At 48.0% G+C, this 25,274-nt stretch overlaps 1 protein-coding gene across 32 annotated transcripts in view; it reads right to left on the bottom strand.

Moving 5' to 3' along the window:
• NAV2 (neuron navigator 2) overlaps positions 1-25,274 on the bottom strand; it is a 423,563-nt gene that overhangs the window by 66,907 nt on the left and 331,382 nt on the right. For 22 of the 32 annotated variants that reach the window (XR_015157994.1, XM_086385216.1, XM_086385183.1 and 19 more), the window contains 3 exons: positions 9,396-9,534; positions 2,531-2,822; positions 1,078-1,780 (listed from right to left, as the gene is read on the bottom strand). Coding sequence is in view for 31 of the 32 variants with exons in the window: in XM_086385216.1 (XP_086241342.1) it covers positions 1,078-1,780; positions 2,531-2,822; positions 9,396-9,534 (1,134 nt within the window). In the remaining variant the exon portion in view is untranslated. Of the gene's footprint in view, positions 1-1,077; positions 1,781-2,530; positions 2,823-9,395; positions 9,535-12,142; positions 12,436-12,473; positions 12,536-18,380; positions 18,478-22,135; positions 22,269-22,460; positions 23,173-25,274 lie in introns of those variants that run through there. The other 10 variants (XM_086385209.1, XM_086385212.1, XM_086385213.1 and 7 more) reach the window with 7 other exon arrangements.

The raw sequence follows: 25,274 nt of genomic DNA, 5'->3' as shown, positions 1-25,274 counted from the left end.
TTGTAGCTACTAAAGGAAATCTATAATACCAAAGAGAGAATATTACATATAATACTTGAGGCAAGAAGCAGAGAAAATTTTCATTTACAAGGCAACCTGTTAAAACAACAAAGAACAGCCCAATAGAACCTTCCCCTGAAAAAATAATCATTACTGAAATTCTAATAATCAAGTCTAGACAAAGAACAGTGAACTGCTTCATTATACCCTTCAAGTGGAATGCTTCTTCTGAAGGCTCTGCAAACATTCCTATCCATTCCCAAATATGTACATGTGCACATAAGTTTTATTTTTCCACTGCTAAATTTTCTATCCTCGGGACTTACTCTTTCCTGAAAAGGTAGGATGAACGTGCCCTATGCGGCTGCAGTTTTAAAGATGGCCCACTGTATGTTATAATGTGGCAAAAAGTTGTGTAAACTGAAAGGAAATTCTATTTTTCAGAAACGCTTCTGCTGTTAAGAATTGTTTTTTTTTTCTTTTTTGTAAAGGAAGCTAACATTTCAGAGACTAATTTGGAATCATGCATGCAGTATAAAAAAACGTGTGTGGGGGGATACTGGATTATTTGGGGAAAAGATCAGGCTAAGATCACTATCTGGTATAATGATGAGGAATCTGAGTTACAGCTTTAAAAAAAAAAAACCCTATTTTCCTTGACCTCTTCTAGATCTAAGGGTGTGTTAGGAACTCTTCTTTGATGGTAACTAACTTTTACTGAGTACTTACTATGGGCTAAATATGGCTACATAGATTAATGGTCACAGGTAGGTATCATCATCCCCATTTTACAGATGAGGAAATGGAGGCAGAAGTATTAAGAGAGGTTACATGGTGGCTACCTAAGGTGGACCTAGGATTCAAACGCAGGATGATGGATTTCAGAGGCTTGTGTTTTTCACACCAACACGGGAAAATACTCAAAGCTGCTGGCAGCATCCGACCAAACAGCTTTATTCGAGGACTGAAGCAGAGAAAACCAGAGTTGGTTTCAGCTAAGAAACAGGAAATTATGAATCCGGGATGCCATTCCACATCACATATTCCAGTTCCACTCAGTGCTATTCAGCCACTTACCTGCGGAGCGTGGGAGAGGCCACATCAGGGTACTTGGCCCCTGGCTGGAGAGTGGCCTGAGCCACACTGGACACAGGCTGGGGTGCCGGGTTCACCTTCACCGAGTTACAGGAAGCCACGCTCTCGTTGTCGGAAGAGATGCCTTTCTCCTTATCGGTCTGGTTGACCAGACCTGGCAGAGAGCTGCCCAGGGCTGTTTTGGAAGGCTCCCTCAGCTTGGGCACCGGCAGGCCGGCTGACTTGCTGCTGATGTTGGAATCTATGCTGCTGGTACTAGACCTGTTCCCGGCCCCGTTCCGGCTGGTAGACTTGCTGGGCCTGGGCAGACTCCGGTACTGTAAGTTCGTCCGGGAGCTGAGAGACAGATACCCATCGTCCTGATTCTGAGCCCCGTCCATGCTCGTCTTCCGACCAGTGGACCGACCGACAAGCGCGGATGACTTTGGGATTTTGCCCAGTGTGGCTGACCTGCTGGTGACGGTGGCCCCGCTGGCTGTGATCATGGCCAGACCAGCGGCAGAGCCACTCTGCTTCTTGAACCCAAAGCTGTTGGCGTTGGCGGTGGGCGTCCTGGAGCTGCTGGGGAGGGGTTTCTTGGATTCATCACCACTGCTGCGGCCAGCATCTGATGGGGAGCGCTTCACCTGGGCGGCTTTGGGTGACAGCCTTCCTTTCTCAGACACTTTTGCATCGTCTGTTTTTCCTGCGACAGAAATCAGCAAAGTTAGCCTCCATATTAAGAAGCCAGCTCAGTCAACTCAGACTATTTAAAATTCTCCCCTACTCCAAAGAACTACTTTGCTTTCTCCTGGGGAAAACAGTCCCCTTGGGAGACAGAGGAGAGAGCTTTTTATAAAGATAATCTCATCTACGACTGTCACCATGAGCCTTTAGGAGATGTCAGTGATTTTCCTCATTTGCAAAGCAGTCTACATTTACCCAGAATAAAGCAAAGCCAGCCAATCACTGACACATCTGGGAAGGAGACCTTGTCTTTTACTGACCATTCTCCCTCTATCCATTAAAAAGCTGTCCCTAACATTTTCAGTGGGTATCCTGCCTTCCTGCAAAAACTCTGCCCTTGTTTATACACATCCTTAAATCACGGGCAATACTGACTCAGCATATCAACAGCTCATAACCATGTGCCCTTGAATAGTCTTCACTGGGTACCTTAACTCAGAGCCTGACCATGCTTCAACCAATTGAACATGTCTCAGCAGCTGAACCGTCCTCAGACTTTAAGAGGCTCTCATGCTCACAAATTTCCACTTGGAAAAAGGCAAAGATATGAATCTTTCTGAAAGCTGGCTATGAGCAGAGTCCAAACCCTAAGAAGTAATACCTGAACATTTACAGGGACTTGAAAACATCAAGCCCTGCTAGCGTGACTGCTTTCCCGGTTTTGAAACTGACAAGTGTGCATGCGAGAAAGCGCGAGCCTCTGACTCACCGGTTCCGGGGGTCTTGAGCGTGCCTGTCGGGGCAGCCGGCTTCGTCCTTGGCATGGTGATGCCGACCTGAGCCGTCATGCCTCGCCGCCACGAGCCTGTCTGTGAGATGACGGGGTTCTTCTTGCCTGACGTGCTTTTGTCGGACTCATCAGACACGTCAGACGGGTTCCGCCTCCACTTCGACCCCGGCTCCATCTTTATGCCGCTGTCTGAGCCCCCGTCTGACTTCTTGACATCCTCGCTGGACCACAGGGAACTCCTCTCCACCTGTGAGTGTTTCTCGGCGTCAGTCTGTGAAGGAGACCCTCTGAATCAGTCTTTCTCAAACCCCAGGCTAGGGAGCCCCTCACTCCAGAGCAAAAAGGCCCATGCCCTGGACAAGTTAGGGGGAAAATACACATGCCCACTTTAAAATGTTTAAGCCTTTGTACTGGTTATCTTGTTAGGAAACCTGATCTGTTGGGTCCAAGGAAAGTGAAGAATATGAATATGTCTGAGAAGGGAGTGAGGGAGGAGAGTAAAAGGAGCCAGAGGAAAAAGAGAGGGAGAGTTCCACGCAGGAGAACCAGAGGACGGGGCTGTGGCAAGAACTGAGCCCCCCAGCTCTGCCCTTTGGCGACGTGCCTCCTCTAACTCCAGCAGCCCGAGCTCTCTGCAGCTCCCAGTCCCCCAGCCCAGGTCCCCTTTGTTCTGCCGGCTCCTGAGCACCACAGTCTATCACACAGAGAGTCTGACAGAGAGAGTGAGGAGAGACTGAGGCCGCTAGCTCCCCTCGAATCAGGGACAGAGAGGGGCTGAGAGAAGAAGGGACTCCTCAGAAGTCACATCCCTGGGTGCTACAAGCCAGAGGGTGCCTGCTCCCAGCCCAGCTCCATCCATCTGCCACGGCTTGCTCCTCCTGTGGGATTCTGTGCAGACAGGGGATATAATTAGCCAGCTTTCTTTGGAAGAGGCCTGACCTCCTGGCCATTGAGCCCAGGAGGGGACAGAAGTGTGATGTTAATGATTTGCTGCAGTTAAAAGGCGTAACTTGCTAACCAGAAAGCAAGCTTTGGGGGCCTCCCTTGGGGTTGGGACCAGTCCGAGCAGACTTCAGCAGGGCGAAGGAGTGCACTGACCAGGGAAGGGAAGCGAGGTCAGCAACACTTTGGGGTGGCTCCCCTGAGATACAAGTCCCGTACGTGCCACACTTCACAACCAAGAGTGGGCAACATCTGCAAAGAAGGAAATCAGAATGACCCCCTGGCAAGAATCTGGCCCGATGCCTGTCATTTGAGATCGGTACTGATGGCTTCCTCCAGAGAATACACTGGCTGAATGGGAACAAAGCTCCATACAGACAAGCAGCCCAAGTTCAACCACCTCTCTGTCACCACCACAGCCGCCCCTCTCTCTCCCTCTGCCATCTCACGGGTGCCTTCGGTTACTCGACCATTCTTTAAACATGCTGAAGTTCCCGCTAGGTACGAGGCATGGAGAGAAGAGGACAGACACACTCCCGGGCTATGAGAAGCTCGTCATTCAGCTGCGGCAAGGGACACAGACAGAGGCATGTCCCCAGCAAGTGAGCAATCAAGGCTCGATGATTAAATGAGTGAAATCAGTGAACACGTGCTTCTCGAGCTATCGCACACTTTAACAAAATGACCTCATCCAATCTGGACCACCACCTGGTCAAGGAGGGTAAGAAGGTAAGTATTACAGAACTGTCTTCATCTTCATCCGTTTTACAGAGGAGCAGAAACTCATGCGACTCGCTCCGTGTCCCAAGCACCCCAGCCTGCAGTCCTTGCTTAACCTTCCAGTGCATTCATTCAACCAGAATTTCCTCCATACGCATGGTTTGCCAGGCACCATGGTAGGTCTGAGGATCTGTGAGTAAGATTGGATCTCATCCCTCCTGAAGCTTGGAAATACAAGACATATAAATGGAAAAGGACAAGGAGTCTGAGAGAGTATTACAAGCACTGATGTAATTTAGATTATGACGATGGGGATAGGGAATGGCAGTTTGGTAGGGCCTTTTTGAAGATCTGTCCTAAAGAATGAACAGAAAGTTACTGAGAGAAGAGATTAAGGGAAGAGCATACCAGGTAGGGGGCAGAGTACATGCAAAGGTCCTGAGGCAGAAAATATCTTGGCTTTGGAAACATTCACTCAATAAATATTTACTTGATACCACAATGTATCAAGCAAGTTTTTAGGTACCAGAAGTACTATGCTTAATGAGAACAAAGTACAAATCATTAACCTCCTGGAGCTTATGTTCAAATACATTCTAACACATTCTTTTATACACTAAGAGGTACTAAAAACTTAGCACAAACCACATCCTGGGGTACTGCATTAATTATTCTTTTAATGTTCCTATACCTTATTTTCTCTGATCAAATTATAGTGATGCTAATAGCAATAGCAATAACAATTAAAATTTATTACGCATTTACTGTGTGCTAGCACTGGGCTAAAGTGCTTTACATGTATCGTTTAATCTTCACCAAAAAAACCCTGTGAGGAAGTTTCAGTTCATGAGAAAGCTGAGGCACAGAGTAGAAAAGAAGATTGCCCAAGATCATGCAGTGCAAGGATTCTGGGGAGCCTGCGTGCAGAGCCCGTATTTTAGCCACCATGCTATGCTGCCTTCCCAAATGATAAGCCCAAGGATGAGGGGATGCTGCATGGCCAGGGTGCCTAACACATCACCTACTCTCAGAAACTTTTCTTTCCAACCTGGTTGGTCAGTGGTTCCCCAAGTCCAATTCTCGAGCAGTTCCTGCCTCTGGGTGGGACCCCCAGAATTCTGATTCCCTACCAATGGCAGAGAGAGTCTACACATGCCCAGTCTAACTACAGGTTGAATCCCCCTCTGGAAAGAACAGTCATCCAACCATCAGAGCCCCCACAACACGGTCCAGGGTGGAAGCTATCCCAGCTGCTCTCTGCACTGCAGCGTGTGCCCCCGGACACACTGCTGGCTTTGAGTTCACATCCCCTTCCGAGCTCTGGGCCAGATCACATGGTGGCACCAGGAGGGATTAAAAGACGAAGAAGGGCCAGCCTCTCTGTTCCCAGAGCTTAACACAGGAGGCCCAGCAAGACGGCCACGTGGAGACGCACCCTCCCCTTTGCCAACTGTTCCCTTCTCAATCGGTACCTCCTTTAGGTAGATTTCCCTGCGGCCCCTACCTGTAAGTCCACTTACTCATTCAATAGTCAAGAGGGAAGTGGAGAGACCCATAATCAAGGAGGAAGGGAGAGAGCCTGGAAGATGGGAGAGTTCTTCCCTCGAGAGCCCAGGCTCCTGAGGGACTGTGGAGAGGGGGGTCAGTCTTCTGAGAGTGAGGGAATGGAACCCAGGCACTGGGGAGTGAGGTGCGGCCGTGGGGCGGGATGTGGGGGGAAAGCAGAGGGTTGGGCTCTGACAGACTTGAGTTCAAGTCCTAGGTGCTGCCACTCCTGTGCGTGTGTGACCCTGGAGGAAGTGGCTGAACTTCCCTGAGATTGCAACCTTGTGCGTGAAACAGGGATGGTAGTCAGACGAGTGTCTCAGAGAGCTGACAGTGGTTGCCAGGAGCTCAATGTGGAGGGCCCAAGAGTAGCTTTCTATCACCAAGTGTCCTGCCTCTGAAAATCTCCAGCATGTTAGCATTTAACCTAGTTCTGTCTTGCACGAAGGTAAACAGGGAATTTGTCTCTCTGTTATTAAGTTTGGCTCCAAGAAAGCATGTTCAGATAAAGTATGTCTGTATCTCTCTCACACTCACCCTTCAAGATAAGTCTTAATTACTGTGATTTTTTTTTTTTTTTTTAATGGATGAGGAGGCAGAGGTTTGGAGAGGTTGAGCTCATCCAAGGATGTCACAGAGCTGGGAGCTCAACCCTGACTTCAAGGCCATGTTTTTTTTCCCCGTCCCTACAAGCAGACTCCCCAGCTTTCTTGGAGAAAGTCAATCAAGAGGCGGTCAGAGCTCAGGCTGGGGGACTCTCTGCCTAGCACACTGAGGAACAGTGAGCAGAAGTAAGTGCTGGGTGTCTGGGCATGGGTGCCCCCATCAAAGACCCTCCCTGTGCTCCAGCACACTGGAGGAAACAGTCACCCACAGACAAAGGGGATTTCCATCCCCAAGGATCACTCCTCCGGGACCCAGCTCCTCTCTGATACAGCTGAACGAGGCTGCTGCGTAGGCTTCCAGGCGATTGCTTCCCTGTTCCTTAGATGTTGGCTGGTCCTCAGAGGCTTTTCAAACATGAAAACCTAGGCAGGCAACCTGTCCTCAACCTGCTTTTCCGACACAGTGGACCACTTCTCCCTGCCTCTGGGATGGTCTGTGCTGCCCGTTTGTCCAAGGAAACCAGTGTGTGATGGGAACCTGAATGAGCCCTGGGAGGATGGCAGCAGACACGTTCCCACTGCCTGATGCTGCCTGGAGTGGAGTAATGGTCCTTAGCCTTCCTCAGAGTGGCACAGGGGAGGAGAGAAGGAGGTGATTTATGTGGATCAGATACTCAGGGATGCTCCCTGGACAGAGACAAAGAGATACCAAATAAACCAGCTCAATAGGAATCTTAGTAACTGTGGTTACAAATCTACATTTTATTCTGGTATCTACTTAATTTTATTCAAATATTTTAAACTCAGGTAGTTTTATAGCAAAAAAACAAAATACAAAAAACAAACCCAGTCCAATGAATCGTAAACTCCTTACAATACTCTTGACATTAACTTTCTGCTCTTGATCAAAAGATATGCTTGTGTCATATCCTTGAAGCTTTTCTGATGTAACCTTTGCTAGATGAAAGCAAAGAGCTGATCAGAGAGGAGGGGGTCTTGGCATTAACCAAATTCAAATGCATCATTTGTAAACTCCAGATGTTTACTCTGTGTCGGTGTGGAAAATAGATTCTAATTCCAGCTCTGTGAGAAGGGAACAAAGACAAGGAGATTGTTCTGACAGTGTTCTGTTGGCTCAGCGAGCATGTCAGGAGCAAGCTTCTTCCTGCCTTGCAAGTGAGCAAATCTACTTTACAAATCGTTCTCTCTCTCCTCTCTGTGTCTGTCTGTCTTTCCTTCTCTCTTAGTTCCACAGCTCAGTTTCTAAGGACAGTCTAGAAGCTTGATGGTGGTTACCTTGAAACTAGAAGGAGTCTCAAAAAAATCATTTAGTGTCCACAAAGAAAGGGAAAGGGTAGGTATTATAACATTTGGCAAGTGGTAGGCACACAGTCTGGCTTGGTGTCTCTAATCTGTATCTAATAACTAAACACTCATCCCTTGAATGGTACGGCTAGGTTTTTTTAATCAAGTTTTAAAAATTGAGGTATAGCATTCATACACTAAATGGACAATCTTAAGTATATAACTTGAAGAAATTGTATGAAATTAACATATTTACGTAAGGACCACTCAGATCAAGACATGGAACATTTCAGCACTGCTTCCCCAAATCTTTATGCTCCCTTTCATTTAGGCAGCTTTTTTTTTTTTTCCCCCTTAACAACCACTACAAGCCTCCCTCGTTCACCAACAATAATTAGAAACTTGGGCTAAAAATGAAAACTCAAGAAGTCACAGGCAATCCCAGAAGCAACACCTCACAGATTTCATCAGGCGGCCAGTGTTTACATTTCTGTGGGACAGAATGACTCCCACACTCTGACACATCCTTTATTTAGCCCTGTCCTCAAAGAAAAAGATACCTTTGAAAGCAGAGAGACTCTGAAAGAGGCTCCTATCTGTCCAGAGGGAGAAAGAGCAGAGAAAGGAAGCAGATGTGAAAAGAAGGGAGTTAGAGAAGGGGGATGTGCCATCCCTGCCCTCGCGAGGCCCTCCTGGGAGATTCTGTCCCCATCGGACCTTTACAGGGGTTCACCTGAGGCCACAGCCCCCACAGGTGGGAGGGACTCATCATGAAGAGGGTCCCAGCCCACGTGTTCCCAGGTTACCACAGCCGGTCAGTCCCAGCGCAAGCAACCAGGTGTGAGGATGGTCACCTCACCTGTCCACTAGTAAATTGGGCTCGTCAGAACCAACCCCTCTGACCGCCAAGGGATGCTGTGAGCGCACACAAACACGCCCCCACAAAACTGCTTTGGAAGCACTGCCTCTGAAACATTAGCTCTGAGAGTTTAGAGCAGGGGTGGGAAACCTCGGTGACTCGGCACAATTAGGCAAGGGTGCAGCTGGCCAACACACTGGGGCATGGGTGCCCTGTCCAAAGCGTGTGTGTATGGGGTGGGGGGATGCTTGGACACTTGTTGGTTGTGGACAATGCCTCAAAGAGGCAATACCGTCTGATTTTTCAAGACAAATCAGAAGCTCACTTTTTATGTGAAATAATGAACTTATAAAACCTTGAGTGATCCTGTGGCCCAAATAAAACACACTGGCAGGATAGGACCCACCAAGCAGCAGTTCCCAACCTCTGGTTGGTACGTACTGGTCTTCTGGGCCAGGGCTCTAGCCCTGCCCCCACCTCGCGGCTCTCAAGGCCCACCCTTGTCCTGTGGACATACATTCCACGCTAAGAATGGCCAATTGAGTCCAATATCCCTGTTGCTGTTGTTTTCTAAATAGATGATGAAACTGAGTTCCGGGAAGGAAAGGTGATTTCTGCCAAGGCCACCGCTGTGAGAGCAGTGAGTCCCCTCGACTCCTATTCTGAGCACCCCGCTGCCCACCCCCCCTCTCCCTGCAAGGAGAGGACACAATCAGGAGACAAGACCACAGGCAGTGAGCAGGAGGCTGGGCCTCTTCTCACGGACCTGGGGACTCTGCCCACCCTAAATGGCTCCCGTGGCCCATAAGCCCAAGGCTCTCCACTGGCAGGGGCCTTGGGGGAGCCTGGGAGGAACCCCGTTCCTTACCTGCACATCCAGGTTCTTGCGCGAGGAGGCAGGCGTGTTGGCATAGGAGCTGATGGAGGAGCTGGTGTTGATGTCATCCGTGCTGAGGTTGTCTATGGTGTCACTGATCCCGCTGCTGACGGAGCTGCTGTCATCCCAGCTGCCAAGACAAACACACCCTGAGCACGTCACGCCGCACCAGCTCAGCCTGACGATACAGACGGACGTGTACCATCCCCAAAGGCTCCTGGTGCACAAAGCCCCAGACAAAGCTCCTTTGCCTCTAATGTGACTCATCTTCAAGGGTGACATCCAACTGCTTTCGTCTGGCAGCTGGGGAAGTGGGTGTTATGTGTCTTCCCCTAAAAGGCGGTACTTTCCTGAGCAGAGGTGACTAAACACATACACACTATCTACCCCATCCTCAACATCACCTGGGGAGCTTTCAAAAGCCAAGGGCCACCTCCAGAGACAGAGGAGGAGCAGGGAGTTTGGGGAATGGAGCAGAAAGTGGGCAGAGAATGAGTCAGCAGGGGTGTCCTCCCTGCGGCTCAGAGGGGGAAGAAGAGCTGCTGTAGGATTCTCTGGACCCCACTCCTGGCACAGAAAGCCAAGAGAAGGGAAGTGCAAAAATCGGCAGAAACCCATCAACCCTATTGGCAGTTCTAACTCTAATAACTGGAGAAGGGAATGGCAAACCACTCCAGTATTTCTGCCTGGAGAATCCCATGGACAGAGAAGCCTGGAGGGCTACAGTCCGTGGGGTCACAAAGAGTCGGACACGACTGAGCGACTAACACAACACACACAACTCTGATAATATCTCAAGGTGCATCAAAAATAGAGTCCTTCATTTCTCAATCCTCAAATCCGTCAAGATCCTCATCCCGCACCACTCAAGTCAAATCTCCAAGCAAAGATTCCTCTTTTTCCTTCTACCGTCTCCTGCTTCCCATTACCAAGACATTCGGGCCGCCCCCTGGTCCTCCTGCCTCTGTTTGCAGAGTCTCTCCCGGTGTGCACGGCTGCCCCCACCCCTGCGCCCAGAGGTTCTGACTGCTTCTGCCCTGCCTGGTGACTGCCAACAGGCCAGCTGGGCTCCAGGCTCCTCTTCTGGTCCCCAGCCATCTAGTTTCCCCACAGCAGCCAGAACGGTCTCTGTAAAACACAAGTCAGATCTATTGCTCCGCTGTTTCAAATCCCTCAGGGCTTCTCAGGACTCCCTACTCTGGCCCTCAAGACCCTGTGATCCAGCCCCTCCTCCAGTCAGTCCTGCCGAGGACGCCCATCTTTACTGCTCACCAGCTCTGGGTTTTCGCCTTCAAGGCTTTGCATTTACTGTACCTCTTCCTGGATGCCTTCCCCCTCCTCCTCTCTGAAGAGTCACCTCCCCAGAAGGCTTTCCCTGGTCCCTCTATCCGTAGTGTCCCCTCCTCCCACCTGCTCCCTATCCCGGCAGCAGGTCTGGCTGCAGGGTGGTAGGTACACAGCAGGTGCTCAATAAATACCTGCTGATTTAGACACATAGAGTGGGAAGTTAAGGAACCTATAAAGTAAGCTTCTAGCATAAACCGTGACACTGCTCTACTTGACGGAGTGGAAACAGCTAAGTATTACTGTCTTTCTAGGCCACAGGTAGGGAAACCAAGGCTGAGGAAGGTATGCCACCTGGCACAGAGTCAGACAGCATGCCGGGCAGGACCTGAATCCAGCTGCCCCCCCTTCCTGTGACGACACACGGCTCTCTATTATGTCCACTGTCAGTGCGCACGGGCAAACGACAGGGCCCACTTCCCCGGGAGGAAGCCCAGGCTCGGGAGCTGGTGTGTCACGGAGCAGGAGTGGCAGGGCCAACATGTGCATCCGGGGCTGTGTGATGATAAAGCGTCGACATAACCACATTTCTCCACCACTCAGCCCTCCACAGGGAGCCGTGCCTCACCGAAAGGCCCGCAGAGCGGCTCTCTGATGCCTCAGAATGCCAGTGTCAGAACAACTCCACTCCTAGGTATACATCCAGAAAAACAAACATAGTAATTCGAAAAGATACATGCATCCCAATAAAGCTGCATTATTTACAACTGTCACGATATGGAGGCAACCTAAGTGTCCATCAACAGATGAACGGATGAAGAAGATGTGGTATGTACACACAATGGAATATTACTCAGCCATAAAAAAGATCAAAATTTTGCGATTTGCAACAACATGGATGGGCTTGGAGGGCATTATGTTTAGTGAAATAAGTCAGAGAAAGACAAATGCTACAGAATATCACTTACATGTGGAATCTAACAAAATACAACAGAGAGGTGAATGTAACAGAACGGGGATAGACTCACAGAACAAATGATGGTCACCAGTGAGGAGAGCAAGTAGGAAAAGGGGCACGATGGGTAAGGGATTAAGGGGTACAAACTATGTATAAAATACATCAACTACAAGGATATATTGCACAGCATAGCTAATACAGCCAACATTGTATAATAACTATAAATGGAGTATAATAATCTTTAAAAACTATGGCATACATTATATATATATACATATATACACACATACACAAAAAGAAACGCCCCTGAGATTTAGAAAGTCAGGAGCACCCCAAACCACCGCTCCCAAGTAATGAAAAGGAAGTTCTGATTTGTTCCGCCAGCTCATAGGATGCCTGTCTGAGCTCTGCTGATCAGGGAGGAAGACGAAGCTTAGTGGAAAGCTGTCTTCATCACCTTTCCCTTCAGCCCACCAATTTGGCTTCTAAAGCCCACCTGGAGGGTCCCACACAAGTGCAGGGGAAACATGCAAAGGTGGTTCTCACGCAGGGAGGGTAAAGGCGGGCAGGGTGGGAGCTCAGGAGGAGGCTCACTAAGCATGAATTCGCAGGAACTGCAGTTCCAGGTCTCAGGCAACTTCCTGCCTGTGATTCCACTGGCTTGGCCCGGCCTCCATCCTGTCCCAAATCCTCCTTTAAGGCCTTCTCCAAATATTCCAGCCCACCCTGACAATCCCCTCCTCTGAATTCACAGTCTGCCGCATTTGGGTTCATTCTGCAGGCTCTTGCAGTTTTCCAGTCGTTCTCTCTTTGATGGTCTGTCTTACTTTCTAAGCACCCGCAGGGATCCGCCCAGTGATAGTAAGCAGTGCATCCTGGGCGTCAGGCATCGGGCCAGGTGCTTCCGATATGTCGTTTCTATCTCCGCTCTTCACATCACACCTGCAAGGGACCCGTTCCCCTCCCCAGTTGACGGGTGAAGGGACCAAGGCTGAAAGAATGAGTATCTTGCCCAGTGCCCCCCTTCAGTCCACTTTGGAATTGGGTTTAAGGCAGAATTGTCTAATTTGAGAACACGTGCTCCCTCTGGCCTGCATCACCTGGCCGTTCGTTGAGCACTTGCCAATGCTAACTCTTCAGTACCTGCACCCATTCTCAGCCACGCTCCTATTCCCTCACGGGTGGCTTTAGCTTCCTAATGAGGACACAGGCTTTGAGAGCACCGTCCAGGGCTCTCAGCAAATGCAGGGCAGGGCTGGCTGGGAAACTCTCCCTGACCCCAATGCCCACCCTCCCCACCACCACCTCCAGGGCAGTGATACAGCAGCAATGCCAGCCTCCCCATCCCCCATCTCCAGGCATACAGCATGTATGCAGGCCAGGCGGGGCACATTCTGATGCAAAGGCAGCCCCAGCAGTGGGTTCTGAGCCCGCTTCCTTCCCACTTTGTGCTCTGACATGTCACAACCGCTGTGCCTCAGTTGCTCTATGGGTGACACATGGATGTGGATGACACGACCTAGGCTGGCAACCGTTTAAGGCTCTGCTGGGAAAAGGGTGACATCACAGATGAAAAAGGACTCCGACCTCTCTCATGATGAGAAGAAACTCCCGAGTCTCTAATTGCATCTGCTCTCCGGGGTTAGCCACTGAAGGTATCTGAAATTTCCTATAATCCAAGGATGAAGAAAGAAGACATGCAGGAGAGGAGCGTGGCTGGAGAGGAGGAAGGGGGGAAGTTAGTAACAGGCGCCCACGAATCCAAGCTCCAGATTTCTTTGCCTTGAAACTGTACCGGCTCTTCCTCTGTGCCCTCTGAACACTGAGATGCTGTCGCAGGGGGACATGCGGCACTCCTCACACACACACTTCTCCCATGTCTCTGCACAGAGCATCACGGGGCCACCCTGAGCTGATAGGGGTCCTAGCAACTAAGTCAGCCCAGAAGGGGCAAATCAAGGATCTACTCCACAGAGAAGTGGGAGTGGGGAGACCGAGAAGGAGGATGAAGGAGCAATGGCAAGAGAGGTCTATGCTGAGCACGAGCTGCCCGGGGGTCCCCAGCGCTGTCTGTGCACCAGAAACAAGAGCTGTCCCCGAGCTCAGAAAACTAAGCCATGTCTCCCTCACTTCTGGCTCTCTGGGGACACTGGCGAATCTCTCTAGATATAAAGTCACTTAGCTCCAACTTGTCCCTTCTCTAAAATTCAGGATATTTGAAATGGTCCTGGGCCACCAAGATCACTGTCAGGGAGTTCCAAGAAGCATCGTAAGGAAAACTAGTTCCATAAGATGCTCTGTGATAACAATGTGGTCCCAAGAAGAGAATGCATGGTATGCTAGCCCCCTCTCAGAGATTCAAGTTGCCCATGAACTTCTTATAAAGTGCTGGCATGATCTCTTCAACGTTGCCTAAAAGAGCACTCCGCACACGGGAGATGCTGAGAATGATGCACAGTCTGGAAGAAAAGCAAAGGAAGCCTAAAGCTGCCGCTGGGCCCTTCATCCTTGGCTGCCTCTTAGGCAGCTAGCAGGGAGGGAGGGAAGCAGAAGCAAGAGCAATGACACCACATGAGCTCCTGCATCCAGCAGACCAGAAGTCAGAAGCCACCTCTGGGAGACCAAACAGTGAGATCTAATAAATGTCTTTCTTTTACTCAAAACTAGCTTGCTTATGCTTTTGTCACTTGGTACGCCGGTGCTAACTAATGGGGGATTGCAATTTGTTGGTAAAACGACTCCAGACGCGTGGCTGAAAGTCAGATGGGAAAAATGTGGAAAGCATGTAGAATTCATTCAGGCAGTAAGAACATTCGTTGAATCCAATCAAGCGGCAAAGGAAATTAGGTACAACGTGGGACGGGGTATAAGTCTGTTGACCCAAGTCAGAAGATAAATGTTGAAAGAGGTTACAAAACCTGATTATGGCTGAAATTTGAAAGTAACTCAGAGGATTTGGGTTTGCAGTGTGGTGACACAAAATTCCAGCGAAGAGGCTCGAGAGACGGAAAGAACTGCAGTGCACTCAGCCATGGCCCAGAACAATCATTCTGGAAATGCTTTGGCCATTCCTGCACCCTGCTCGTGAATCTGATTGTGAAAATCCACGTGAGGGTTTTGAGCCCACTCGGTAGGATGAACTTCCTCCCCTCTGGGGAGTTAAGTGATTTTAAATCCTTGGAACGGTCTAAAAAGATGAAGGGAGATAATGAAATAAATCCTAATATTAATGCTTCATTTTATAGAGTAAAAGCTTGGTGATCATTGGGATAATCTATACAATTTATACTATTTTTAAAAATATATGGCATGTTAGAGAATCTAAAAATGTCTTGTGCTTTGAATCTAAATGAGTACTGATTTTTCATTTGAGATTTTTAAGACGAAAGATTTAAGAATTGGATTCAGACTGTACAAAGAATTGAAGTGTTTTGGACAAAGTGAAGTTACAAATGTCATAAGTTATTTGATTTGCAAAGATTGTTTAAGTGCTTAGAAAGATTTTGCTTGTTAGGCTACTAAAGTCTATCCAATCCAACGTTTGAAGAACTTGAGGAAGCCAGGTATGTTAAGTTTACAAATGTGATCTAAAGTATTTCAGGAAATTTATCTAGCTTCGCAAATAGTACTAATCAGTCAAATACAATTTGTTAAGTTTGAATTAATAAAGTACTAATCAAAATAACAGGTGGAAACATTCTTACTTTTTGCAAAGTACTTGACTTACAGATAAGATTTGTAAGAGAACACAGGTTTAAAATTAAAGTTTAATAAATTGAATAGTAAAACCTAATTAATTCTAAGACACTCTCTTTGGGTACAAAAGTGTTCCTCAGACATTGAGAAAAACATTAAAGAAGATTTCATTTTGTGAATGAATGAATGATTTTTATATATGAATGACCAGAAGAATAAATGAACACAAGACAGATCTATTCTCTTTACCAGTTTTTCCTGTTCCACTTCACCTTCACTCTATATTGTAAGATTGCCAAGACTACTCAAAACTGCTCCAAAAGTGTTAGTGGAAACAGCACTGTGGTCAACAGCCTTGGGAAACAACCAGAAGAGCCCGAGGGCCTCCTCCTCCCCAGATTCTATAACAGGAAACTACAAGGGGCATAGGGCCCACAGCTTGGCTGGTTTCCCTTTTTTTTTCCAAAACAGCATATGATGTTTATGCCCTATAAATTCTTTGGCTGGGACATCTAGAGAAATGGCAAGAAGATGCTTCTGTTGACTTCTCAGAACCATCAACAAAAAGCATCCTTTCCTACCCAGATCACGGCCGCGTACTTTTTTCTCTACTCGATGAAAAGTCCTCCACTGATGGTCATACGTCACGACTACAGGCATAAGTGATCAGACTGGAAAACGACCTTCACCTATTTTTGCCAATGGTGGGTGGAAAGAATTCCATCAAATACTTGCTATTTTTCTTCAAGACTCCTAAACTCCAGTGTTTTTGAATCCGGAACCAGGGACCTTGAATTTTGTTCATCTCACCCTGTCAGCCAGCACCCTCTACGTGCCAGGCACCACGCAAGGTATCAGGGATACGAAGATGACTCAGTGGTCCCCACCCTTGATCGCAAAGCCGGTAGATGTGGCAGACAAGAAGGCAGAGCTCAGAGCCTGAGGAAAACGTAAAACAGGAAGGTAAGCAAAGGACACCAAGCGGAAACTGTACCGGTTTCTGACACTTCTACAGATTTCAACAGCCCCTCAAACCACCAACCAAGTGCCAGCATAAGGCGCCAGTCGGCAGCGTGCCAAAGCCCAGGCCCGCTGGCGCTCTTTCTCTCCTTCAAGGCTTGCAGGTGGCAAAGCCAAGGAGCCAGGAGAGCCCGGCCCTGGCCCCTGCCCTCCCCAGAACTGCCTCCTAGAAGACTTCAGACACCTCACTTACCCTCTAGTTCTCTGTCTCCAGTGAAGGAGCTGGACACAGCAATCCCAGAGGGTGCTTTCTAACCAGCATCCTGGGGGGTTAAGCTCAGAGAAAAGCTAGTAGAGGCAAAGGGCGCTGAAGGTCCCCACTGATCAGAGCATCTCCTTTCGTTCAGCAAAAGCTGCCAAAGAGGTCACTACACTCTAGTCTCTGGGTTTCCTCACTGCTGATTTCATCTCATAGTGATTCTTTTTGAAGCCCACGCTGAGTCTTTTCAATATTTGGGATAGGTGTCGATATCTTACACACAGGAGGACTTAGGGATGAGTTGTAACTGCCCTCTATAGACAGACCTCAGCTTTCCTATTTGACACCACCCCAACCTGAGCCTTTGTACTCATACAGGCTACTTGAATTGGAGCAAGCTCGGGGAGATGGTGAAGCACAGGGAAGTCTGGGGTACTGCGGTCCATGGGGTCGCAAAGAGTGGACATGACTGAGCAACTGAACTACAACAAGGCTACCTGATTGACCCCATAATACACAGGCATTACAACCCAATCCACAATAGAGGCTCTGCATGACCACACTATCCACAAAGGAACAAGATGCAATCTTACCTAACGTATAAAGCCACCACTGGCAGTGTTTACCAAATGCCAGGCACTGTACTGGGCATGGTTTGTCTGCATTGAAGAGTCATCCAACGACTCATGAGAGGGAGAGGACACATACGTCAGCTTTGAAATCTCTGTCTGCTAACCAGCCTCGTCTGAAAAGAACCTCCAGTGACTGACAGCAATCACGCATAATATCAGAGAGACCCTGTGTGGGCCAAGACACAGCATTTGAACCACAGTCAAGGCTCTCGAAAGTGACCAGAAAATTTATTCAAAAATGGAAAGGCCCATAAAACAAGGAGATCCAGTTTCAGAGTCTTACAAGAGATGCTGACATCACTGTGTCAGGAATTCAAATGCCACTCAGAGGACTTAAAGCACAATTTTAACAGCCCAAACACAAGCTATCAGCTATGAAAAACGCAGGTGAAAGAATCATAAATTATTCCAGCCTCTCACACTCCCTGTTTCCCTCACTGTTGTGGGGAGTTAGCATTCCACAGAACCTGCTTTCACCAGGCTCCCCTGAGAAATCACCTCTAATCTGGACAAATTTTTAACATCAAGCTCTTCTGGGGAGTCTGTAGATACATCAGGAATCTGTAATGGTTCTGAATTAATGTGGTATTGTATTTACAACTTCATCTCAACAGCAGGAATCTGCAATGGTTCTGAATTCATGTGATACTATATGTACAAATTCATCTTCCATGAAGTAAAAAGGCAAAACCGAACCCCAAGGTTAGAAGGATGATTAAACAGATTTTTCCACTAGGATTTACACATCCAGGCATGAGGAATCCTGGCTTTCAGCAAAAGACTCTTGCTCTGAGAAGAGGAGTTACTGAAGGATCTGGAGGGTCATTAGACTTTCCAAATGGACTCCCTGTGAGATAATGTTGTTTATGCAAGGGAAAGACATGCTTAAATGATGTTGTAAAAAAAAAATCGGCTTGTAGAGAAATATTCGTTCCCTGCTCACTAATAAACCACAGAAGGTTAGAAGAGATGAAGTACTGTAATTCTGGTCCTCAAAAGCAGCCTTCACTAAGCAAGGGATCTTAATCACCCTCCACCCAAAACCCCCACCCAAAGACTGGGTCTACTCCAGAAGGCCCTAAACATTCTCAGGAACTGTCTTGGCCAGCCCCCGCCCTCCCGCCTGCCCCTCTCCTGGTGACTAAACTCGTGCTGTAGAGCCACCCAGGGCTGGGTCGCGGCTTTACCTGCTCACTTTTCCAGTTCTGCTCCGGAATCACGGCAGAACCCATTTCCAGGGCCCCGTGCCCCCTGCCAGACAGCTGCATTCACTTGCAAAACCCCAGACTGGTGGAACTTGTTTTCTGGCTATTGTTCAAGGCAATTGTTCCCGTGAAACCCCAGGGCCCAGCGGAATGAGATCCTTTGGTGTGGATGAGTGAGCAAGTCCAACCAGGGCTTAGCAGTAACCCCCGGGGAAGGGAAAGGGTTTGGCTACCTTCACTTCCCACCAGACAGGTATGTTAACTATTTCCTCCCCAGGAGCTTTTCTCAGCAGCATCACCTCCTCTAACCACTGCTGGGGCCCCTTAAGAAAATCCACCTTCAAAGAATGCAACAGGACTCCAGCAAAATCCTTTTGCTGCCTATCTGAGAATGATAAGAGCCAACTTTAATTGAAGTTTAAAGCTGCGCCAGACTCCGTGCTAATTATATTACTTGCATTCTTTCATTTAATCCACCCAACTCTATGATAAAAATAATAACTAGTGTTAAGGGCTTACCTATATTTTCTCCTGGGTACCATGAGATTGAGACTAATTCTATACCCATTTGAGAGATGAGACAACTGACCCTTGGAAAGAAAGGCCCAAAGGTCATACAGCTAGGAATTGTTGAAGCTGGGATTCACATACAGATCCAAGAATGCGCAACCATCTTGTTTATCTATTCAACTGACACATTTTCATGAACACTTGTCATGTGTATTAGAAGGGCATTCAAGTTTCCCACATGAAAAAATATTAGTAAATAAAAGAGAGCCACTTGAACAAAGCTATGAGCAAGCAAGTCGCCCTTCAGGTTTTCCCCCTGCAATCAGCCTATACAGTTTGCTGTTGCAGTACAAAATAACCCAGAACCGGAGTTCGAATGAAAAGCCAGGACAGAGTTAGATACTAATCCAAATAAATTAAGTTTCATCCAGCAGTGGGCCAGGGTACCATAAGCCTCTGAAGCTCTAGATGGAGGCAGCACATGCTCTGAAGAAAAAAAAAGTAAAATATTGGGCTGACCAAGAAGTTTGGGTTGTTCTGTAAGACGCTTTGGAAAAACCCAAATGAACTTTCTGGCCCATCTAACAGATCTCAGTGTGAACCCGGGCCCTGCCATTCACTTTGTCAGTATCTTCACCTCCAGAAGACCCAGACTTCCTCCTCTGTGACCTGGTGCTGATCAACACCCAGGCCCCTGAAGCCTTTCCTGGGGACCAAACCAGAACTCCAGGCACAGAGGAGATAGCCAGCTCCTGTCAGCTGCAGGGTGGGATCCAGGGACTCTGCAAAGACCACAAGAAGGAGAGGCAGGCCCACAATATGAAAAAGATGATGAAGTTCTAGTGCAAGAGCTCGCTGCCATAAATGGGCAGGGTCCCGAGGGAGAAGCAGCTTCTACAGACGGTGCCAGGTGCAAGGCCAATCATTTGAGGTGGAGAGAGGGAAACAGGAACCCCATAAAGAAGGCTCCGAGGGGATTTAGTAGCACTCAGAATGTCAGGGGTTGAGTTTCACCCCACGGCACCTTTGTCCCATTTTGGTAACTCATTCCCTCAACAAGTAGGTGGTCCCCTGAGTAAGCGTGAAATTCCTCCTTTGGCTCCAGGGGCTGGTTGAGCTACCAAACCCAGGGCTCTGGTCCGGATGCCCTCTACCCTCATTGTTAGCATAGGCACCAGCATGTCTGCTGGCCTCAGCTGCACAAAGGCCTCTCTCCTCCAAGGCTCCACCAGAGAAAGCTGCTGACACTTGGTCCACAGCCGCCTGGCTTTTGCCAAAGATTGCAGCAAATTCTGGAATTCTGCTGTTCTGTGTACCAGAAGATAAGAGTACCCTAAACATCAACAGAATTCAGCATATCATATACAGCTCAGCCTATCAGATGGCTCATGAAAATACTGGCGAACAGAAGCTAAAAAGCTATAATGTGGGCTCCAGGGATTTTGCTAAAGCACTTTACATTCATTACCCCCACACACTTCTATTAGACTATAAGGCACAAACTACTGATGTTCCCTTTTACAGATGTGAAAACTGAGGCTTACAGAGGCTATGGTGACCTGCCCACCGTGCCAGAGATAATAAAAAGAGCTGGATTTGAAGCTAGATTGGCATGGTTCTAAAACCCAAGCTCTCATTCTATGTAAGAGCAGAGGCAAAGAGGCTTTCAAGGAATTACAATCAAATAAGAACTCAGAACTCCCAACTGCTATGCAAAAAGCCCAGGACACCTTTTTTTTTTTTTTTTTTAATTTTATTTTGTCTTGGAATATAGCTGATGAAAAAGTTGTTATAGTTTCAAGTGAACAGCAAAGGGACTCAGCCATACATATGTATGTATTCATTCTCCCTCCAAACTGCCCTCCCCAAACCTGGGACACCTTTTAATGGAATCAAAGTATTCTCCATGTAATTATAGAAAAGCTGGGGTAGGGAAGAAATCCCAGACTGGCTGCCCTAGGTCTAGAGTTGTTGGTGAAGGAAGATGTGGTGGTTCCATTACCACCACCCACCCACCCACACATACTCCCAGTCACCTCCCAATACATCTTAGGCGTCTGGAAACCTGAATGCCCAGGATAGAACAACAGTTGCCTCACTCAGGGCAACTTGTCAGGGGACTACCCTTCAGCTACCCTTTCTAAGGCCAATGGGATGGGAAGGGAAGGAAGCCCAAGTCAGGAAACAAACACTCTAAATCAGCTCTGGGACCCAAAAACAGTTCCACCCTAGCCAACTAGCCACCCCAGGCACACATGTGAGCGACTACTGCCAAGCCTGAGTGAGCCTTAACAGGCCGGGGTGGGGACTCCAGGACTCCAGCAGCCCCAGGCCAACTTCAAGGCTACTGACCTTCCCACGTTTGACTTTCACTTGGGCTTCCACCTCCTCCCTCAACCACGTATAAATCCAATGAGCAACAAATCCAGTCACAGATTTATTTAGAGTCCAAAAGCCTCAAAGAGATTAGCAAACTCTCAGGTAGGTCTTGCTGCCAAAGTGCAGTTCTTTTTGATGCCACCCCTCTCCAGAAATGAGCCGAATCGGAGAGGCCCAGGCAGGCCATGCTTGCAAGTATCGTGTACGTTGGCACGTCCTCCACAATAAAAAGTGCCCTTCATCCTGCTGAACCCACATTTAAACTTACAGATAAAACCATCCTGAGCCATCCGCCAAGCCCAACAAGGAAGGCAGAGTGGTGGCCAGTCCCACCTAGTGTCTGTGTGACCCTGAGTGCATTCCTTAGCCTCTCCTGGCTCCCACTGCCTCCCCTCAAATTAAAAATAATATTGTTGGCTTTGCAAGAGAAATTAAATGAGACAATGTCTGTTAGATACCTGGCCAGTAGTAGGTGGCAATGAACATTGTTTCCTCTCCCCCTTGTCCGACTTAAAAATAGAAATGTTCCTCTTTGGGCAGCTTTAGAGCAGTCCTAACAAACAAGAAAAGGACTCCTACTTAAATCTATGCCATCTTTCCTGGAGCCTAGTTTCCAGAATAATAAAAAAAAAAAGGTCCTACCCGGTAATTTGCAGTATTAGTAAACACAACCACAAGTTCACCCGGCTTCTTAGATTCCAAACAAAACCAACTGCAAGTCGTTTTAATCAGAGCCCTCTGCCCCACCAGCAGTCCTTGCCCGGGCCCAACGGTGTCTCTCTCCAGTTCTCCCGTCCCCCCACCCCACCCAGGCTCAAAGGTCTCCCCCTAAAAGCTGAAATACGGACCTAAAAGAGCCAGTGTTTTGGTCTCAGCAGCTTCATTTGATAAGATGGTCTGGAATACACTGACATTACCCAAATGTCCAGGTGAACCAAGGACATTTGCTCCAGCTGCCTTTAGGACTATCAAGGTTAAAATAAAAAGGGATGGGGGTGAGAAGGAAAAAGATGATGAGTTTCCAGACCCGTGACCAGCCCCCCCAACTACGTAGCCCACGGCAATTTTGGCAGCCGTACCGCTGGCTGCTCTGCCCACTCTCCAGTGCCACCCAGGGCAGCAGGAGCACCACACCCTGCCCCAAGCCCTAGGAGTTTCAGAATATCGTCCTACCTTGTCAGGTTCCTAGGCCAGAGCATTCTACATTGTGATCCTCGGAGGAAGCAGACAAAGAAGCTGAATGAATCTCACGATGGCAATTCCGTCAGCCAGCCAGCCAGCCAGCCAGGCAGGCAGCCGAGCCAGCCCACACCGGGCCAGGGAATCCCAGGCACCAGCAGTCGGCTACTAAAGTTCCAGCTTCAGGGGGATCTCCATTCCCCTGCCCAGGAAAGAAACCGGATCCACCAACAAAATTAACCCCTAAAGTGCCAAAGGAGCGAGAGGTCAGGCCAGAGTGCTGGTATCAAGTCAGCTGTGAAAAGTTTCAGCAAAGCAAAAGCTAACACCAAACTTGGAAACTGTTACCGTAAAGCACCTAGTGGAAGGGCCCTCATACGGTCCCAAGGGAGCCAGGAACAGTTGGTCAAGCTGAATAAAATCTAGACGTGAAAGGATATTCTAAACACCCGTGGATTGTGCTAAAATGTTAGGAAAAGTCTCTCCGCCAATGCTGCGGCTATTAACGATGACACAGAAATCGCTGACCGTAACATTTCTTAACTAATTCCACCCACAACTGAATGCGGAGCATTTGATAGAAATGATTAGCCTACAGAGATAACTGCGGAACCTGGGAAGGAAGAGACACCTATTTGTACAATTAACAATGACGCAAATTATTTCTGGTGATGTCAATTTTGAGGCAGTGCCAACAAAAATATGCATTAATTTCTTGGTTTTTGTTTTTTTAAAGGAAGCTCGGTGTATGCATGGCTACTTTAAACATTATGGTATATAAGCTGGGAGGGGAGGTGGGATGGGAGAGAGTTCCAGTTCTGGGATGGGAAGGGGTTGCACCAACTAATCCCTATTAAAACCTGTAATCAAGGAATTCAGGAGAAACTATGTAAACAGATGCAGAGAACAATGAACAACTGTTTTACTAGTGAAAATTCAAAAGCAAAATAATGTCAGAGCCACAAGTCTCTATTTTAAAATGAAGGACTAAGATGCTCTCCAAAAGCCCTATTCCCTCTCCAAATATCCTACCAGTTGGCTCCCGGCTGCTTTCAAAGGCTTTCCCAGAGAAAGATTCTCCCCCTGGCCGGGCTGCCTCTCCAATCAGAGTTCAGGGTCGGGGGACTTGGGGAAGGGGTAGGGGGTTCTGTGTGAGTGTGTGTGTGTCTGGGGAGGGGAGAGGGTAGGCAAGGAAGCAGTAACTGGCCCAGAGCAAGGTCTCAGGGTGGTCAACATTTGTTCAGCAAACAAAAGCCTTTCAAAGGGGGAATGAAGAGCCACCCCCACCCCAAAAGGGGGACAATAAAAGGTCAGCTCAGAAAGGAAGTGAGGGTCTAGTGGGGCTTCCCAGGTGAAAGAAAAATCAAGTGTGTCCAGGAGCCGAGATTGTAATCTTGAAGGAGTCTCGACCAAAGTTAATCATTCACCTCTCATCCCTTAGGGCCCTCCCCCAGGTGAAAACCTGTGGCCAGAGCCTATCTCTGCAGTGGTGAGTGGAAGGCTGAGGCCGGGACCCGGAGGGGTGGGTTCAGGGGAGGGCAGTGTAGCCTAGATTTACTGAGACAAAGTCAGGATGGACCCAAACTCTGGCTGACAAAGATGCTTTAAACCATCCCTGTCTCTGAAACTGAATTTATCTTTACAACATGACTTATTTGAGAATCTGGCTGACCTCTGGGTTACTTTAGGTGGAATGAGACTACATATATGGAGACATACATACAGAAAGACACATATACACACACACAAAAAAATTTCCACTGTTTGCTGCAGTTGTTCTTTGTTATAAGCTAATATAATATGTAACCATCCACATTAATTGCCAAGGTAACTAATTTATTCATTTAACTGATATTACCGAGACCCTGCTATGCAAATCAACAAAATAGACAAAACATTCCTTACTCAAATGGAACTTACTGTTCAGTGATAGAACTACACAATCAATGAGACAAATGTAAATTATAGAGTATGTTACAGTGATCAGTGCTAAGGAGAAAAAAGTAATGTAGGAAAGAGGCTGTGATTTGTCAAGGAGGGTGTCTGAAATTTTACATAGGGTAGCTAGGGAAGGTCTCCGGAACGGATGAGTCCTGCAGATCTGAAAGAAGTGGGGCAGCTGGTTAGGTGACTATCTGGAGGTAAGAGCCTTCAGAGAGAGGGAAAGGTCAGCGCAAAGGTCCTGAGACAGGATACAACTTACACATTCAAGAACCACGTGTAGCTGGAGTAGAGTGAGCAGGGAAGCAAAGGAAACCAAGGAGGTCAGGTCAGAGGGTTAAAGGGAGGGAGGAGGGTCCCTGAGGAGAGCCTGGCAAGTCAGGCTTTTCCTCTGAGAAAGGACGCACTGGCAGGGGAATAAAGGAACCTCCTCTCATGTACAAGTTTCTGTAAATCTCCTTCAGCACTGAATATATAATTTCAATTATGCACAACTTTTTCAAGGGTGACTTTACTACATGAGACAATGCAGTTTAAAAGGGTCTTGGTCCTCTCCCTGCTGTTAAAAGGTCCCATCTTTAATACAAAACGCTCTGAATTCTCTGCATCTGCAGGGTAAGGTTTAGGTAGGGCTTTCCCATGCTCTGAAAGGCAACACACACTATAGCTAAGCGTTCCAGCAATAGGAGGAGATAAGAGAGGAAGGCAGGTCAGCCAACCCTGTGGGAGCAGATGCCCTTTGACTCTTTCCAAAGAGCCAGTCTTCCCCTGTTATTTCTGACCCTGGTTTCCAAACAGGCCAGATTCCAAAGACCTTCTAGGACACATAACATTCTTCTCCACAGAAACAATGTTATCAATGATGTG

Source organism: Bos grunniens, chromosome 29 (assembly GCF_055505025.1).
Source record: "Bos grunniens cultivar Pamir isolate PY7600 chromosome 29, Bosgru_T2T1.0, whole genome shotgun sequence".
Lineage (NCBI taxonomy): Eukaryota > Metazoa > Chordata > Mammalia > Artiodactyla > Bovidae > Bos > Bos grunniens.
Note: the sequence above shows the minus strand (reverse complement) of the source record. Positions and strands in the feature narration are given on the sequence as shown.